The sequence below is a fragment of the Myotis yumanensis genome, unplaced genomic scaffold (assembly GCF_028538775.1).
Source record: "Myotis yumanensis isolate MYYU_CA2020_CCGP unplaced genomic scaffold, mMyoYum1.0.hap1 SCAF_15, whole genome shotgun sequence".
NCBI lineage: Eukaryota > Metazoa > Chordata > Mammalia > Chiroptera > Vespertilionidae > Myotis > Myotis yumanensis.
Window position 1 is genome coordinate 29,544,653 of NW_027223766.1, and position 17,298 is coordinate 29,561,950.

The 17,298-nt window shown below is 38.3% G+C and overlaps 1 protein-coding gene across 5 annotated transcripts in view; it reads left to right on the plus strand.

Moving 5' to 3' along the window:
* Nucleotides 1-14,855, plus strand: part of ENPP2 (ectonucleotide pyrophosphatase/phosphodiesterase 2) — a 102,241-nt gene extending 87,386 nt beyond the window's left edge. For all 5 annotated transcript variants that reach the window (XM_070391862.1, XM_070391860.1, XM_070391863.1 and 2 more), the window contains 6 exons: nt 711-847; nt 2,271-2,406; nt 3,271-3,348; nt 6,660-6,792; nt 8,761-8,917; nt 14,265-14,855. In XM_070391862.1, the coding sequence (XP_070247963.1) occupies nt 711-847; nt 2,271-2,406; nt 3,271-3,348; nt 6,660-6,792; nt 8,761-8,917; nt 14,265-14,435 (812 nt within the window). In that variant the 3' untranslated portion in view covers nt 14,436-14,855. The remainder of the gene's footprint in view (nt 1-710; nt 848-2,270; nt 2,407-3,270; nt 3,349-6,659; nt 6,793-8,760; nt 8,918-14,264) is intronic.
* The last annotated feature ends 2,443 nt before the right edge of the window (nt 14,856-17,298 follow it).

The following is a 17,298-nucleotide window of genomic DNA, read 5'->3' on the forward strand; positions in this document are numbered from 1 at the left end:
AGAGTGAGATTTCAGACCTTATTTTTCCCTAAGAGAAGAGCTTTCCCTTGGAGGTCTGGATCTACATTCTGGGGTCTTAACTGAGTTCTTTAGTAACTGATGACCTCCCCTCTTCTGTATTGAAAGGATGCTTCTAAATGCCCACTTATTTTATCTATACATGTTTCTTTAAGTTCTTACCTAAAGAGTTTTCCTCCATGTGATGAAGCTGCTTACTTTAAATGCTCATTACTACTCACTGTTTATGCTGAAATCATGCATATTTGAGTTGCTGTTTGCAACTAATGATCAAAGGGTGCCTTCCTCTTAATTAAATCATTGGTTAATTTGATGAGCCTTTTTAGGGGTCAAATGAATTAATTCCACAAAAATCAATCCTATTGATTGCTCATTCTGCTGAATCATTTCAAAATTTGCTAACCATGTTTCCTTCCTATACAGATGAAAATCCTTTACAACTGAAAAAAAAGCATTAAAGTAAATATGGCACTTGCATAATAGTTTTGATAACTGTAAGCCTTGACCCATACTTAGGTAATCAGATAAACCACAAAGTGTTAGGAATATACTTGATTCAATTAAGGAGAAGGAGCTCTATGTTATTAATAAGTAAGCAAGCAAATTTTGGACAACTGGACTCTTCCAATATTTCTTTAACATTTGATGTAAAGTTTAATTTGTGTTTAACACAGTTTATTTTTTTTCCCTAGAGAGACACCTCCTCTATGGACGCCCTGCAGTGCTTTATCGGACTAGATATGATATCTTATATCATACAGATTTTGAAAGCGGTTATAGTGAGATATTCCAAATGCCACTCTGGACATCATACACTGTTTCCAAACAGGTCATTGAGGAAATTGGGTTTTATATAATTCTTCATGTGATTACATTCCTTGCATTCATATTATAATTGCTTGCTTAACAGAATTTTGCCTTAGAAAAGAGTTTAATTTTTTTTTCTGATGAAAAAAACATCCTACGTTGAATCTATTGCAAGATATTTTGAACTGGACTTTATGCAATGTTCTAATAATTTCTTAGTAGTATGTTAAATATTAAAGGGGATATACTAGTTATTTTGTTACTTTTACTATGCTTGTCATTGCCCAATAGTTACAGAAGTCACCAAGATTTGTTTGTTTTCATAGACTTTATTTTTTTTTTTATTTATTTTTTTTTTTAAATATATTTTATTTATTTTTTACAGAGAGGAAGGGAGAGAGATAGAGAGTTAGAAACATCGATGAGAGAGAAACATCGATCAGTTGCCTCCTGCACATCTCCTACTGGGGATGTGCCCGCAACCAAGGTACATGCCCTTGACCGGAATCGAACCTGGGACCTTTCAGTCCGCAGGCCAACGCTCTATCCACTGAGCCAAACCGGTTTTGGCAGACTTTATTTTTTAGTGTAGTTTTAGGTTTATATCAAAATGCAGTGGAAAAGACAGAGAGTTCCCATATATCTACACCCTTACATACACACAGCCTCCCCACTATCAATATCCTATTTGTTTGTTTTTTTATAAAATTTTTTTTAATGATTTCAAAGAGGAAGGGAAAGGGAAAGAGAGATAGAAACATCAATGATGAGATCACCCTACTGGTGATCAAGCCTGGAACCTTGGCATGTGCCTTGACTGGAAATCAAACTGTGACCTCCTGGTTCATAGGTTGACACTCAACCACTGAGCCTGCTGGTCAGGCCTATTTGTTTTTTAATAAAAGTTTTATATTGGAGTTTCAGTTGTGATATCAGGAATTAGACACTTTTATTTGACAATTGAGGATATGTTTTTAATTTCTAAATACAACTGAGCACTTCCACTACCCCAAACACAGCTTCTCATTAATTTGTACTGTGTGCGTGTGTGTTGCTCTGGCACTTCAATATGCATGTGCAGTCTTCCTTTGCATAGAGACCAAGTTTATATTATTTCTCAGAGTGTTATTTTTTAACTGTCTTCTGTGGAATCACATTTATTATTTCAACAGTGGGACTCCTGCTGTATATAATTTTTTAGTTAAGACTTTATCAAGAGAGTTCTGCTGCTAAATAGATAAGTGTTTGAAAATTACTGGCTTACTGTATTTAAAACTGAGGTCTTTTTTATTTTTAAGGAGTCAGGATATCAGAATATGAGCTACAATAAAAGCTAGAGGGGTTTGGATGCTGCTGTAATAGAATAGATTGGTTTCAGCATGGCACTGTCGGTTTGATGTTGTCTTTGTGATGACATTACTGACCACCTTTGACTCACCATGCAGGCGGAGGTCTCCAGCACCCCTGAGCATCTGACCAATTGTGTCCGGCCTGATGTTCGTGTTTCTCCGAGTTTCAGTCAGAGCTGTTTGGCCTACAAAAATGATAAACAGATGTCTTATGGATTCCTCTTCCCTCCTTGTAAGTTACAAAGTATCAGGATCTGACCATTCTAGAGGGGTGTAATTTTGTGGAGTCTGGAGTGTGCAACTTGGTATTTAAGACTTCAGTGGTTTTAGCTTTTCTTCAGGAGAGCTTCTCAAGAGACTGAAGGGATGACCTTCTATGGGATCCTTCCAAAACTGGCCGGAAAAGAGACCAGCTTTCACAAATCCTATTCTCCAGGGGAATTCTAAACTGCAAGGGAATATTCTGTGTGCATCCCCATATCATTAAATGGGAATATGAAAGTGAAATAGTAAATCATTAAGACATTATCCTATATAATAAAAGGGTAATATATAAATTGATCAAATGGCAGAACGACTGGTTGCTATGACGTGCATTGACCACAAGGGGGGTAGACGCTGGAATCTTGGCATGTGCCAAGGACATCCTGGACTGCTAACGGGCGCAGGCTGGGCTGAGGGAACAACCCCACCCCCAGTGCACGAATGTTGTGCACTGGGCCTCTAGTTATTTAAATAATACACGAAGCCCTTTAATTATCTCTCATTAGCTTGATGACATTTTTTAAAGTCCAAATTACACTATTGAAATCAAGGACTTCTTTTCACAATATTTAAGAGATCCAAGACTAGGTAGGAAGAAAAAGCATTATAAAAAAATTTTGAGAGAGAGCTACTGACTGAAGGAAAGAGATAGAGTTGGGGGTGGGAAGTAGGAAATTCTATATAAAGTAAGAATTGAGTAGGAATATAAGAGTAGAAAGTGTTTGAAAATTACTTCCACTTCAGGCTATTTGGATTATTTTAGAGGATTGATTTTTTAAATTGATGTAGGTTTTGGTAAGTAATGGATACTGTTTGTTTTTCTAATGTTTAGATCTGAGCTCTTCACCAGAAGCTAAATATGATGCATTCCTTGTAACCAATATGGTTCCAATGTATCCTGCTTTCAAACGTAAGTCCAATATTTACCTAGTAAACTATTATTTATGAGAAAATATTTTCAAATTTACCACTTAACTTTTCTACCTATATATTACCTTTGTGTTTAGCTTTGCAACATTTGAAGACATTTCATGTAAATTCTCTACTGTTAATCCAAAATATGAATCTGTAACAGCGGTAAGCAGATTCTTTATCTATTGTTTAAAATTAAGAAATTGAGTCACAAGAAGTGACCCAGATCACCTGGCAGGTGTGGCTCAGTGGTTGAACATCGACCTATGAACCAGAAGGTCATAGTTCGATTCTCAGTCAAGGCACATGCCTGGGTTTCGGGCTCGATCCCAGAAGGCAACCGATTGATGATTCTCTCTCATCACTAATGTTTCTATTTCTCTCTTCCTCTCCCTTCCTTTCTGAAATCAATAAAAAAATACATCTTTTTTAAAGAAGTGACCCAGATCATGAATGGTAGAAGCTGAACTAAACCAAGTTTGTGTTTTCCTTTTGACCTGGTGTTCTTTCTACTTCAGTGCTGATTGATTATATGGCTGGTTAAAAGGGGGTTCTCTGTATTTTGGAAGCTACTTGACATTCAACAGCATCTATATGTATTTATTTAATGTTCCAGTAAAAGCTACTAGTACCTCTCTCCTTCAGGATGATGGTGACCATGTATTTTGAATGTTGATGCTGAAACATAGTAAGAGCTTAGTTGTCTTCTGAATCATCAGAGTATTGAATTCAGATGTTTTTTGGAGCTCTGCAAATTATCTTAGTTTCTCTGAACACTCATTATTTCTTTGCACATGGCATAAATATTTGTGGATGACAGTGATATGACTGATATAAGCACAATAAGCCCTGGACCAGAAACTGGGTTCTAGTCCCAGGAGGGTGACCTCTAACTCTGTGATCATATAAATGTCATTTAACTTCTCATTTGTAAAATTAAGAGATTTAATTGCATGACCTCTATGGTTTATATATATATATTATGACTTAATTGGCCAAAACAATCCATTTTCTATTTCTGATAACAAAGAATTCATTCATTTTCTCATTTATCCATCCATTTGTTTATCCATGCATGTATTCAAACATAGAGAAAGCAGTGTAGAATAGCTTTTACCTCTGTTCAGTTCATTTACAGTGAACAGACCTATATGCTTACAGGAAAGATAGGAAAAGGAGGTGTCTCTCCCTACTTGGAACAGGAGCATCGGGCTGTGTTACAGGACTCTCGGGGCTGAAATAAGGTCTCAAAATAGGACCCAGAGGGACAAATGATTGTAGAGTATCATTGACAGTGGCAGGACTCCCCAACTTGACTTTGGTGAAATGGCCAACCATGGTTTAGAGGGAAAAATATTTATGTGATGCCCTAGGTACTAAATGAAGGTTTATTTAAAGGTAAAATCCACTGTTTATGCATGAAAAATTAAAGTATGCTCTTAAAAGCTTTCCTGGTTTGTTCTCCAACCCAACTGAGAAATGTTTCAGAAACCCATTTTGATACATGTCATAATAATACATGAAATGCAGCTTCATTTAATTTCAAAAAATCAGAGTTCCCTGGATTTCTTTATTCTTACTGATGCCTTTTGACCAGGCAGTAATAAAGGAAACACTTAGTACCACCCTGAGGCTGGCATGACAGAAGGCCTTTCACAGAGGGCTCACTGTTCTTCACTGGGGAAAGGCTTTCTCATATGCCACAATTCTGTGGGCTTGCCCTTTTGACTGTTCTCATTGTTATTTCTTTCCCTATTTGCCTCTCCAGTTTTTATGCTTAAGTTAACATTTTAACTTCTCTCCTACTGTCTTCCTTTCTTTATTGCAAATAATTATCTGTAGTGTTTTGGCTCCGGGGGCCTGCTCTTTCCCACTCAGAGCATCAGCAGATGTCATATGCAGTGGAAGTACTGTGGGCACAATGGCCAAGTACTTTTGAATGGGAGTGGTAAGAAGTGCTAACAGCCTGCACCTTACCACCTCCGTGTGAAATAGAGCGTAGTAAGCTGAATCCAACTTTTCAGAACCAATGCATTGTTTGCCTTTCCTGTTTCCTTCTTTTATTTCCTTCTTTTGCCTTCTCCTTTCCTGCCCCTAGTAATGCAAAATGGAGCTAGAGTGGACAATTAAGTCCTCTCTAGCGTGAGCTTGAAACCAAGAAATGAGTAATGGAGAAGAAACCTGACTTGCACAGATCAGGGAATGACTTTTCCAGGCAGAAAGGAGATCAAAGGCAAAAGTTTAATTGGAAACAAGTTGGCAAGGTTGGGAACAGGAAGAAAGCCATGTACCTGAGGGGAAAGAGGTAGGAAGCAAAGCCATGGAGGTAGGCAGGGTCTATAGTGGATAGTTGGGATTTTATTCTAATTATATATAATGAGAAATCATCTGGAGTGTTAGAAATGCGTGTAGGGGGTAATGTGATGCAGCCTGATTTATAGTGTAAAAGAATCTGTCTATATAGAGAATGGGCTACAGGGAAGTGAGAGTTTCTTACAGAGAGCCCAGGAAGTAGTCTTTTGTAGCAGTTTATTGAAGAGAGGCTAGTAACTTTGACCAGGGTGGATGGGGTGAAAATGGTGAGAAGTGGTTAGATTGGATGACTGGGATGTATTTTAGAGATGACACTGTTGGGTCTTGTTCACATGTGTATGAACTAAGGAGAGAAGCCAGGGATGACTCTGAGGATTTTGACCTGAACATCTGGGTGTGAGTGCCATTAACTATGATGGAGAAGATAAGAATTGGGGCAAGATTAGATAGGAAAATAAAGAATTCTGTTTGGATACATTTTTGCTCTACATGATTATTAGATTTTCAAGTGGACCATGAGATGGGTAGTTGGATAGCATATCTGAAAATCTGTCAAGGCTGGAGACATAAACAGGGGAGCTAGCATGCCTATGAGATTATGAAGGAATAGATAATAGAGTAACTCCTTTTTTTCCATTTCTCACAAATATTGTACTTCTTCTTTTGTACTTACTATCCCCCCTAACTGGAATGTTCTGTCACCACCTCTTTGCCTAGGAAACATCCAGTTGTCCTTCAGATCTCAACTCAGTAACCACTTCATCTGCAAATTCTTCCCTGAGTTATTGAGCTAGGGTAAACTCCCTACCAGTGTCTCCATATCTTTCTCTTTGCTGGCCCATAAATGACACACACACAGCTAATGCTTTAGGATGGATTCTTCTCAGCTCTATTGTCTCTTGGTTTGTGACATTTGACTTATAGAATGTACTCTAGAAATAATTTAGCCAAAGCAAGGAGCTTTATTCATGAAGTACTGATTTTGTCTTTGCACAGGAGTCTGGAATTATTTCCAAAGGGTATTGGTGAAGAAATATGCTTCAGAAAGGAATGGAGTTAACGTGATAAGTGGACCCATTTTCGACTATGACTACGATGGCTTACATGACACACAGGACAAAATCAAACAGTAAGCTTTTCATCTCCACTTGGTGTGTGTGTGTTTCTAATTCTCATATATCACTCAAGACTATTCTTCGAAGATTCACATACTAGAGAAGAGCTAATACCCCTTAAATCTTTTGCTCTTTGAATCTCCTTGTGATTTCTTTAGTTCTTGTGGACCTTTGATTAAGCATGGCATTGGTGGTTGGAATGAAATTGGGTTTTGTGGTAAATAAATGCACTTTTCCATTCTAGGAAAGAAAATGGATCTGAAGATTTAAAATTTTTTGTCACTCTTCAACAGCTCTTCTGTGGGAAGATGATACTTTTCACATATCTTCATTATTTGGGGGACTTTTAAAATTTTTTAGATTTTCTGAGTTAGTACATCTCAGTAGGAAATTGTATATAGACTTTCATTGACTCTAGTTTCTACCTTCTGTGGTGTTATTGGGGATATAATAGGATACAAAGAATATTCTGCTCACAAGGAACTTACAATCTAGTGGTGAAGGCAAGAAGATACAAATAGAACAATTCATATGTCATTTAATTTTATACATACATGAAATAATCAGGAGCACAAAAATTAAGAAGGTTTAATTGTGATTTACAGATAATTAGAGAAAATGCTACTTTTTACATAGATAATTAATAAATTAGAAGTTATCTTACTCCCTTTCCAGTCATTCATTATATTTCATCATAACTGTACAATTACTTTATTGCTGGTTGTTGTTATAGTATTTAGCCAAAATTATGTTATCAGTTCAATGATAATTTTTAATATTTTGAAAATGATTAAAATTAGGATAATAGAACACCAGGTAAGGAATTGTGATTTGTATACTTCATTCTACTGGAAAAGATTTTTAATACTTCTAAGTTTATCACTAGCACTCAGTCCTTAGTATTTCCTTTAGTAAGTTCTCTGTACCCAGTTCAGGATCTTATTGTGGCTTGAAAGGACTATTAAACACCTAGCTTCAGTATGTCCTCTCTCTGGCCCATTTTACACAACTATGAAAGTTACCTTCCTGAAACATGGATTTCACAATGATTATTCCTAGTACAGAAACCTTCAGTTATGTGTTACTGCCTAAACAATAATGCTGTAATGTAACCGAACGCAGTTTTGGCTGCCTGCCACAACAAAATCTAAAATCATGAAACAGGTGCTGGAAAAAGTAAAGTGGTTTATTTAGGTGCCAGCAACCTTAGAAAATGGAGGACTCTTGTCCCAAAGCCCATTTTAACATCTCAGTGCAGGCAGGGGTTTTTATCAGGAGGGAGAGGGAAAGCAGAACAAAGAAATTAGGGGGAGGGAATGTTGAAAGTTCTTTACACGTAAGTCAGAAGGATCCATTTCAATGATTATATTAAAACTGGTCAAGCTTTTTATGGTTGAGAGCAAGTCTCCTAGAGCCAGAACATCTGGTTGCTGGAGTCAGCTTCCTTTCCTGAAGCTAGTTCCTGTAATATACTCAAAAGGCTGTTAGCGATTTATGGCAGACAATCAGGCTTTTTTTTTTTTTTTGAAGGCATATACCCTATTTCCTGATTTGGAGAGAAGCATTGTTCAGTATATTTTACTTAATCAAGAAGGTTATTTTGTTAGTTAGCATAAGGTTTCATATATCCTTTTTAACACAAACTCCACAACTTGGCACTCAGAACCCTTCATAATTTGAAATATGTTGACCCTTCCAGCCTCACTTTTCTACTATATTGTTCTATTCATCATATCCAGCATCAAGTCTTGATTCAAGCTATTTTATTTTCCTGGAATATCTTTTTTACTCTGCCAGGTTGAGAGAGGAGGAGTTGAGGCAGCTAAAACATTATGTTCAGAGATAAAGAAGTGGGCTACTCCTTAGAAGAAAAAAAATAATTCAATTGAGTGGGAAATATTTTTAGTGACCTAGGCAATAAGCGGGTACACCACTTGAAAAGGAAAGCTACTACAGCAGTTGTAAATATCTTCCTATTTCAGGTACGTGGAAGGCAGTTCCATTCCCGTTCCAACTCACTACTACAGCATCCTCACCAGCTGCCTGGATTTCACTCAGCCTGCAGACAAATGTGATGGCCCCCTCTCTGTCTCCTCCTTCATTCTTCCTCACAGACCTGAAAATGAGGAGAGCTGCAATGTGAGTTCAAAGAGAGCTCTTTAGGATGTGGTTACATAATTCATCTTTACTTCTCAATCTATATCCCACTGTTGAACCAGAACATACTTATTATAAGACACTTGGACTATACAACCAAGTGGAAAGAAGAAAGGATCCAAGCAAACTTTGCTTAACACTTGGAAACTGTGTTCCAATGGCTTTTTATTTTTCAGTGTAAGAGTGTGGGTGTATGTGCATTTAATGAAGTTCTATTTATGTATTTGAGTTTGACAGACGATAAAAGTGCCCAAATGCTTTGAGTTTTGCAAAAGACATACAGATTTTATAAAAAGAAAGAGGAAAGTAGTAAAATTTTGATACTTATTGAAACTAGTTAAGAGTTCTCTCTACTTTGATGGGTGTTTGAAAATTTCCATAATAAAAATTTTTAAAAGACACACAGGGGAGCCCTAGCTGGTTTGGCTCAGTGGATAGAGCGTCAGCCTGTGGACTGAAGGGTCCCAGGTTCGATTCCAGTCAAGGGCACATGCCTGGGTTGCAGGCTCGATCCCCAGTAGGGGGCAAGTAGGGGGCAGCCGATCAATGATTCTTTCTCATCATTGATGTTTCTATCTTTCTATCCCTCTCCCTTCCTCTCTGAAAAAAAAAATATTTTTTAAAAAGACACACAGGGGAATATATTCTTTACAAATCAGAATTCATTTGCTACTAGTTATGGGAGGGGTCACCCCATTTTCAAATAGACAGGTGACTCCTGACTCTCTTATTTCCATATAGAGGCAGGATGAAAACTTCCCAGGGAGGTAGACATGAGCCATGCTGTATGCTCTTGGCCCTGAACGGATTCTACACTCAGGGACAAATAACAGCTATTCCAGGTCTCACTAATGCAATTGAGTGTCTGTGCTCCAAGGCCGACTTTAGAAGTAATAGTCTTTATGCTTTTGTTTCATGTAATATAAAGAGCAGGTATAAAATCTACTCAAGAGGATTTTTTTTGTCAACAAGCACGACTCAAATTCCTAACTTGTGTAAGATACTCTGGGAGAAACAGAAGTCTATTCAACAGTCACTACCCTAGGCAGCCTTCAGTGGGAGAGAGCAAATGAAATGGGGAGAACAAATGAAACGGGTACAGAAATTGCTACAGTAAAAGGCAAAGTGCCATAGAAAAGCTTCAACAGAGATTATCAGCTTCATGGCCAAGTTGGCTTTTGGACAATGGTTTCAACTATAGGAGAAGATTGAGGCTATGAATATCCAAAGCAAAATAAGGGATTCAGGAAAAAAGAAAGAAAATTGAAATGATGGCCAAGAAAGCTAATTAAGTTCAGATGGAATATTGGAAATAAGAGTAATAGTGGGAGGTAAGGTTTTTTTTTTTAATTTTTCATTTAAGTTGACAGCCAAACTACATTAGTTTCAGGTGTACAACATGGCAATTACACATTTAGTATATATGTTATGAAGGGATAATCCCAGTAAGTCTAGTACCCCTCTGACACCATACCTAGTTGTTGCAATTTATGGACTATATTCACTACACTTTACGTTACAGCCTCGTGACCATTTTTTAACTGGCAATCTGGTTTTAAAACTTGCTTAAAATCAAATTTAAAATAAAATAAATAGTAACAGTAGTCATATTAGCAGCAGTAGTAGCTGTACCGTTTATTGAGTACGTGTGACCAGCCAAGTCCTGTGCAAGCCCTTTATATATAGGGTGTCCCAAAATTCACACAAGATTTGTAATTCAATTGAATGGCAAATCTTGTGTGAATTTTGGGACACCCTATATATATTATTTCTAATAATCTAATTACCCTGTGAGGCAGGTATGTATGCTCTCCTCCAATCCCTTTTTATTAACTATTGAGAAACCTAGAGCTAATAAAGGAAAAGTATGTCAGTTGGTACCCTGTTTAGTCAATAGGAGAGCAGGACTTTAGAGTCGAGACCTCTGACTCCAAATACCCATCCTCTTTCAAATTGATCAGATTTTCATGGTGGAACCTTGGGACCTTTAGGAGTTTTTCTTATTGCATAGGCATTAACAAGCAATGTAAAATGTTTAAGCATAGGAGAAACATTGTAGGCTCTGCTTTAGGGAGATAAATTTGAATGAAAGAGTGTCAAGCATGGTACTCAATGGCGTTTGGCAAGATTCATTTCATGGGATTGAGGTAATAACTTAAACTGGGGTTGTGATCTTAGAAATTGAAAAAGAAGGGTGGAAGGCAGCAATATTATACTGAAAGGATCATTAAGATCTTATAAATTATTGGATGGGAAGTAGAGAAGCAAGAGAACTATAAGAGAGGCTAGTTCTCATCAACATATTGGCTAGACCTTCTCAATTTTGATTGTTTATAACCACAAGAGTAGCTAATGGTCCACCAGAAGAGTGTATAACAGGATATGCTTTCTTTGAACCTCAAATTTACTAAAAATTTGTTGTGGGGAGGTAAATTTTTTGCAAAAAACAAACACATACATGTTGAGGAGTGAAATTCAAAATTGCCAGGCATTTTTAAGATAAAATGGAAACTAAAAAGAACATTTAAGACTCGTAATAGGCTATTTAAGGTATATGTAGATTCCTAGGGAATACATGCTCAAGTTCCTCTGTCAGTAGAGGAATTTGGTGATGGGAGAGTTTGAAAATGTTATTTTAAATTCAGGTCAAAGCAATTCTTTAGTCAGTGCACATTTTTCATCTGACAAATGAAATCCACTAATGTTCTCATAGGTCTTTCCTTCTTGGTTCCTGGCTCTGCATAGAGCTTAGAGGTATTTCCTGTAGAGCTCATGGCCAGCAAGCTTCTTATTGAAGAACCCCCTGTCCACATAGAAACCTGTCCTTGCTTTGAGGTTCACCTTAAAACAGCCAGGGCTTGAATTCAAACTCAGTTGGGATAAAATCAGGGAGAACAGGCAGGTGAACAGTAAATTTTCATAGTAATAGAGACAATAAGCAAGTTCATGGATTGTGCTTTTGGTTGCATTAGTGTTCTAAGTTATTTATTCTTAAAGTTTTTCCTTTCCTTCTTCCCTCCCTCGGTACACATGAACTTTTATTTGAGTTTTATTAGTTTTGCATTTCACACTAGAGTCTCCCTCAGAAAATGCTTCTGTAGATTGCCTGCTAATATCAGGTAGGAGACTTTTTTTCATGTTTAGCATAGCTAGTATTTTCTAATGATTAATTGGTGGCTAGATTTTAGCATGTTAGAACCAGAGGAGAATGTCTGTCAAATGAATTTGGCAAATCACTTCCCAAAGAAAGAAATAGCAAAACACAGATTTTCCCCTGAATTCTTATAAATTTAAATTAGGAAAAACCTTTTCACTCATGTCCACACATTCAAATGGCTGTATTTACAAAGAAACAAGTAGACTTACTGACCATTGAAAATCAAATAAATGAGTTGAATATGAAAATTCTCCCAAAATATAGCTTCATGCTTACTCTGCTTACTCGGAGGGGGTCCTGCAGGGTTTGGAGACCTCCTACTTCGTTAATTATATGGTCGCACTGAGGACTGGTCAGTACCGTTGTGGGTAGAGTTATATTTAGGTCTTTGCTGTGAATCTCAGAGATCTTGGTTAGCTTGGGTTAGGAGGGTGGGGCATGGAGTGTTAAAATCCTTACTCCTCCAGTCTGCAAAGCAATTTCTTCCTATTTCTTCATTTCACCTGGGATGGCTGGGCATCAGTTTCCTGAACCAACGCCCTCATGATACATATTTAGCACTGGCACAAACTGCTTAGCTCCCTGTCCAGGTCGCTGTGGGTTGGAGCTTTTCGAGAAAACCCATTGCAGGCTCTTGGGCTTTGGTTCATTGATCCCACTAGTGGTAAAAGAGTTGGGTGAGGGCAGGTCTGAACATTCTCAGCCCTGGGACACACAGCCACCCTTCATCTTGTAGAAAGACTCTTGGGAGCCATTGCACTGCTGGGGCATTTGGGAATAAATTTATTTGCAAAGGTTCCCCTGCTTCGTGCCTACCGATGAAGGTAGGTATCCTATATAATAAAAGCCTAATATGCAAATTGATCAAACGGCAGAACGACCGATCATTATGACGCACACTGACCACCAGGGGGAAGATGCTCAATGCAGGAGCTGCCCCCTGGTGGTCAGTGCGCTCCCACAGGGGGAGCGCTGCTCAGCCACAAGCTGGTCTCATGGCTGGCGAGTGCAGTGGCGGTGGAGGGAGCCTCTCCTGCCTCCGCAGCAGCAGTAAGGAGCAGTGAGCAGGCAGGTAGTAAGGAGCCAGGGGTCCCGGACATCCCCTGAGAGCCGGGCTGAGGGACACCCCCCCACCCTCCCAGTGCATGAATTTCATGCATCAGGCCTCTAGTTTCTCCATAATTCTCAGAGCTCTCAGACTTCCTTCTTGCTCTCAACTTCCCTCAAAAGTGAAATAAGTTGTTTTTAAAACATAAAGGACTGCTTCTCCTGAATTGCTTTTTGGTTTCAACTTAGACATGAAATAAATTGATTGGTGTGAGACATCTGACTGTCCTTCTGATATATGTGCTGGTGGGGCTGTTGTAAACAAGTAGCTAAGACAGAGAGATATTTTCTTTCTTTTTTCCATGGTGCTATTTTCTTACTCTCTCCCCACCCTTTCTTCCTTCCTCTTCTTCCTACCCCCCAGGGAGTGCTGAGGTAAGCCTTTCTCCTTGTGAACCAAGGGAGAAACTGAGGACTAGAGAGATCAACTAGTTTAACCAAAGTCTCCCAGCCGGGAAGTGGTATAGCCACAATTCCAACCTAGTTCTCTTGGGCCCCAGAGCGCCAGGTGTATCAACTGAGCTGCTTCCAGTCAAATTCACTATTCGAATGTCAATTCGTTAGAGTCTAATAGATGATGTAGCTGATGTAGCGAGTTCTTCTGAAAGACTAGGAATGCGCACACATAAAGTTGTACATTGGACACAAACTTCTTACTTTCCTGGGGAGGCAGAGGAACATTCCAATCACTTGTGCTCTGTGCTCAACACTGTAATTTGACAGGGAGGGGGCGGGGGGACAAATTACTGAATTCTCCAAGATCTTTGGTTTTCCTCATTTTGATTTATGTTCTGAGAACCTATTGAGTCAAATGCCCTTTCATACCACATGTCTCGTTTATTTAGTGCAGCTAATTGCTGTTGAGAATGTTTATAGCCAAGGGCAAGTATTTGTGGCACATTACTGACAGGAATGTGGTAGAGTGGCGGGGAGGCCAGGAAGGAATAACACACTGGCTTTGGGTGCAGAAGTGCGTAGAGGTCATTCGTGGACTTGGGACAAACAGCATTTGGAGAACCTCCTCTGGAAAATTCTGACTCTGATTGTATACTATTTCCATTGCAGAGCTCAGAGGATGAGTCGAGATGGGTAGAAGAACTCATCAAGATGCACACAGCTCGGGTGCGGGACATTGAACATCTCACCAGTCTGGATTTCTTCCGAAAGACCAGCCGCAGCTATTCAGAAATCCTGGCACTAAAGACATACCTGCATACATATGAGAGCGAGATTTAACTTTCTGATCATCTGCAGTGCCGTCTTATCAACTGGTGTATATTTTTATATTGTTTTGTATTTATTAATTTGAAACCAGAACATTAAAAAAATGTTAGTATTTTAATCCTGTACCAAATCTTACATATTACGCCTGAATGACTCCACTGTTTCTCTCTAATGCTTGATTTAGGTAGACTTGTGCGCTGCGTAGAGCTTGTAAGAAATACTGCAGCTAGAGATTTTTAGTGGAAGCTTCTAAATGGTGCTGCAAATTTGATACATGCATTGAGGAAATATTAATTTTCCAATGCACAGTTGCTACATTTAGTCCTGTACTGTATTGAAACACTGATTTTGTAAAGTTGCATTTATTTCTGTTAATGATAACAGACATATCTAAACCTTATAAACCAATCTTAAATATAATAAATCACACATTCAGGTTTTTTTCTGGTTTTATTTGGCCTTTATTCTACTTATGAACTAGAGTGTTTGCTGCAGGTGTGTTCATGCATGAAAGGCATACATTTCTTGCATTAGGTGGGCCCTCTTCCTAGTTGGATGTAGTTCACACAGTCAAAGGGCATGCTTGATGTTCAGCTACAGTGGCCTGGATAAGATAGTTTAGGTACATATCTATGGGAAAGCAGAAGGGAAGAGGGAAAAGGAAACCCGAAAAATTCTTTAATACCCTTTCTCACTTACCTCTTTTTAAAATACATTGATGTTTGGAAGAATAGGTTCTTCTGATCAAGTTGGTTCAAAGCTCTAAGTATTAGACTCAACTGAGACTGGATTAAGCATATATTCTATATAAGGTACCAACTTAAGAATCATAGAGGATATGAAGAGAATTAAGACAGTAGGATGAGATACAGACATAAAAGTATAATTGATCAACCAAGGTAGATACTAATAAGTGTCAAGTAAAAAGTTCTAATAATACACAATGACAGAAGGGTCCGGATGGTAGGTGGGGTGATTTTAAATGAACATTCATGCCTTTAAATAATAATGAATCACAGAGTAAGGAAGTCATTCAAACATTTCTGTCCTTCTGATTGTGTCATGGGGAAAGATTCACAGTGTTGCCATGTCTATAACAGTTCTAATCCCCCCCCCCCTTTTTTTTTTAAAGAAAAGCATATTGTTTTGTTTACGTTGTGCTAATTTTAATAGTTACCCTTTTTATGATCAGTGAAGTGGGCTTTAATTTTCTATAAAAATTTAAGAAGGAAGACATTGTGTCAAAAATGCATTACAACAAAAGTAGAACAGATGGTACAGGGATACGAGAGAAATCATGAAAGTGCTAAGAGAAAAACTGATTTTTGGGATACAGCTACAGCAGTACATTGGGAGGAGAGAGCATGGTAATACTAATGATAGCTATGTTTATTGAGAAGCCATTATGTCCCAGGCATGTCTAGCACTTCATATGCCTTGTCTCCAAACACTGAAAGGTGAGAAGCTCAGGGAAGATTTTATGGAAAAGGGAAGAACAAAGATGGGAATGGAGAAGAATGCTTGAATTGGACTTTGTAGTTTGGGATAGGGTAAATGCTTGCTAGACGTGAATTGGAATATGACTCATTCTTCATTTAATATTCAGTAATGATTTATTGAGCATTTGCTATATGCCAGGACCTGTACTTGCCATTCAGGATAAAATAGTAAATAAGATACACATGGTTTCTAATGTAAATCTTATACTTTAGCAGTGGTTCTCAACCTTCTGGCCCTTTAAATACAGTTCCTCATGTTGTGACCCAACCGTAAAATTATTTTCGTTGCTACTTCATAACTATAATGTTGCTACTGTTATGAATTGTAATGTAAATATCTGATATGCAGGATGGTCTTAGGCGACCCCTGTGAAAGGGTCGTTCGACCGCCAAAGGGTTCATGACCCACAGGTTGAGAACCGCTGCTTTAAGGGGAGAAAGAGAAATCCCCATGATTTAACTGTGATATGTGCTTTGAAAGAATTAAGCAGGCATAGACTGACCAGGGGGTGGAAAGAGAAGAACCCTGTAGATGACATCACAGCCAAGACTTGGAGGATAAGAAGAGCTGGCCTCAAGAAGAATAGGGACAAGAAAGAAGAGCACGGCCAAGGACTGAGGTTGGAAAGATGGTGGGATGTGTGACAGTCTGAAAGAACAGAGGTATGCTTGAACACAGCGGCGAGATTGGTAGGGACCAGGTCAGTAGATCCCTCTAGACCCCATTGCAGCATTTGAATTCTGTTTACGTGCGATGGAAAATAATTGAGAATTTTCAAGGAAGGTCAGACAGGATCTAAGATTTCAGTACATTGACTTTGATATGCAATAATTACATAGCTTGATTTCAATATATTTCCACATAAAATATATCTGATAAGAGAGGGTTCACCTATAAGATGCTGTAGTTCTGTCTTTTGAGAGTAGCATTACAAGGGAGAAGGGTCCTATTTTTCTTAATAGTTGCAAACTGTTTTCTTAGTTATATTTCTATATCACCTCAGATTGAACTCTTTTCCAAATTGGTTACACCCAAGGTTTTGGAGGAGAGCAGTTGCAATTTTAGTTGAGTACTGCTGCTCTATTTTTATTCTTAGGTCAAGTCTTTCTCATAAATAAACTCCATATTCAGAGAGAACATCAACCACTGTGTATTTCAGGTGAGTGGCTTTGTAGATAAACACATGTCATTAATTGTGGGGGTTATTTATGAAAGTCTCTGAATGGACAGGGACTCTATTAAAATGAGGTCTGGAAAACTATTTTAAGTTGGGGGTATTTTCTTTTTTAAATATTGAGACCTTGGTCCATTCATGATTTCATTGAGCAAGTTGCCAACTGTTTGCTAGCATGGTGGTCCTGCTCTAGTGGATGGA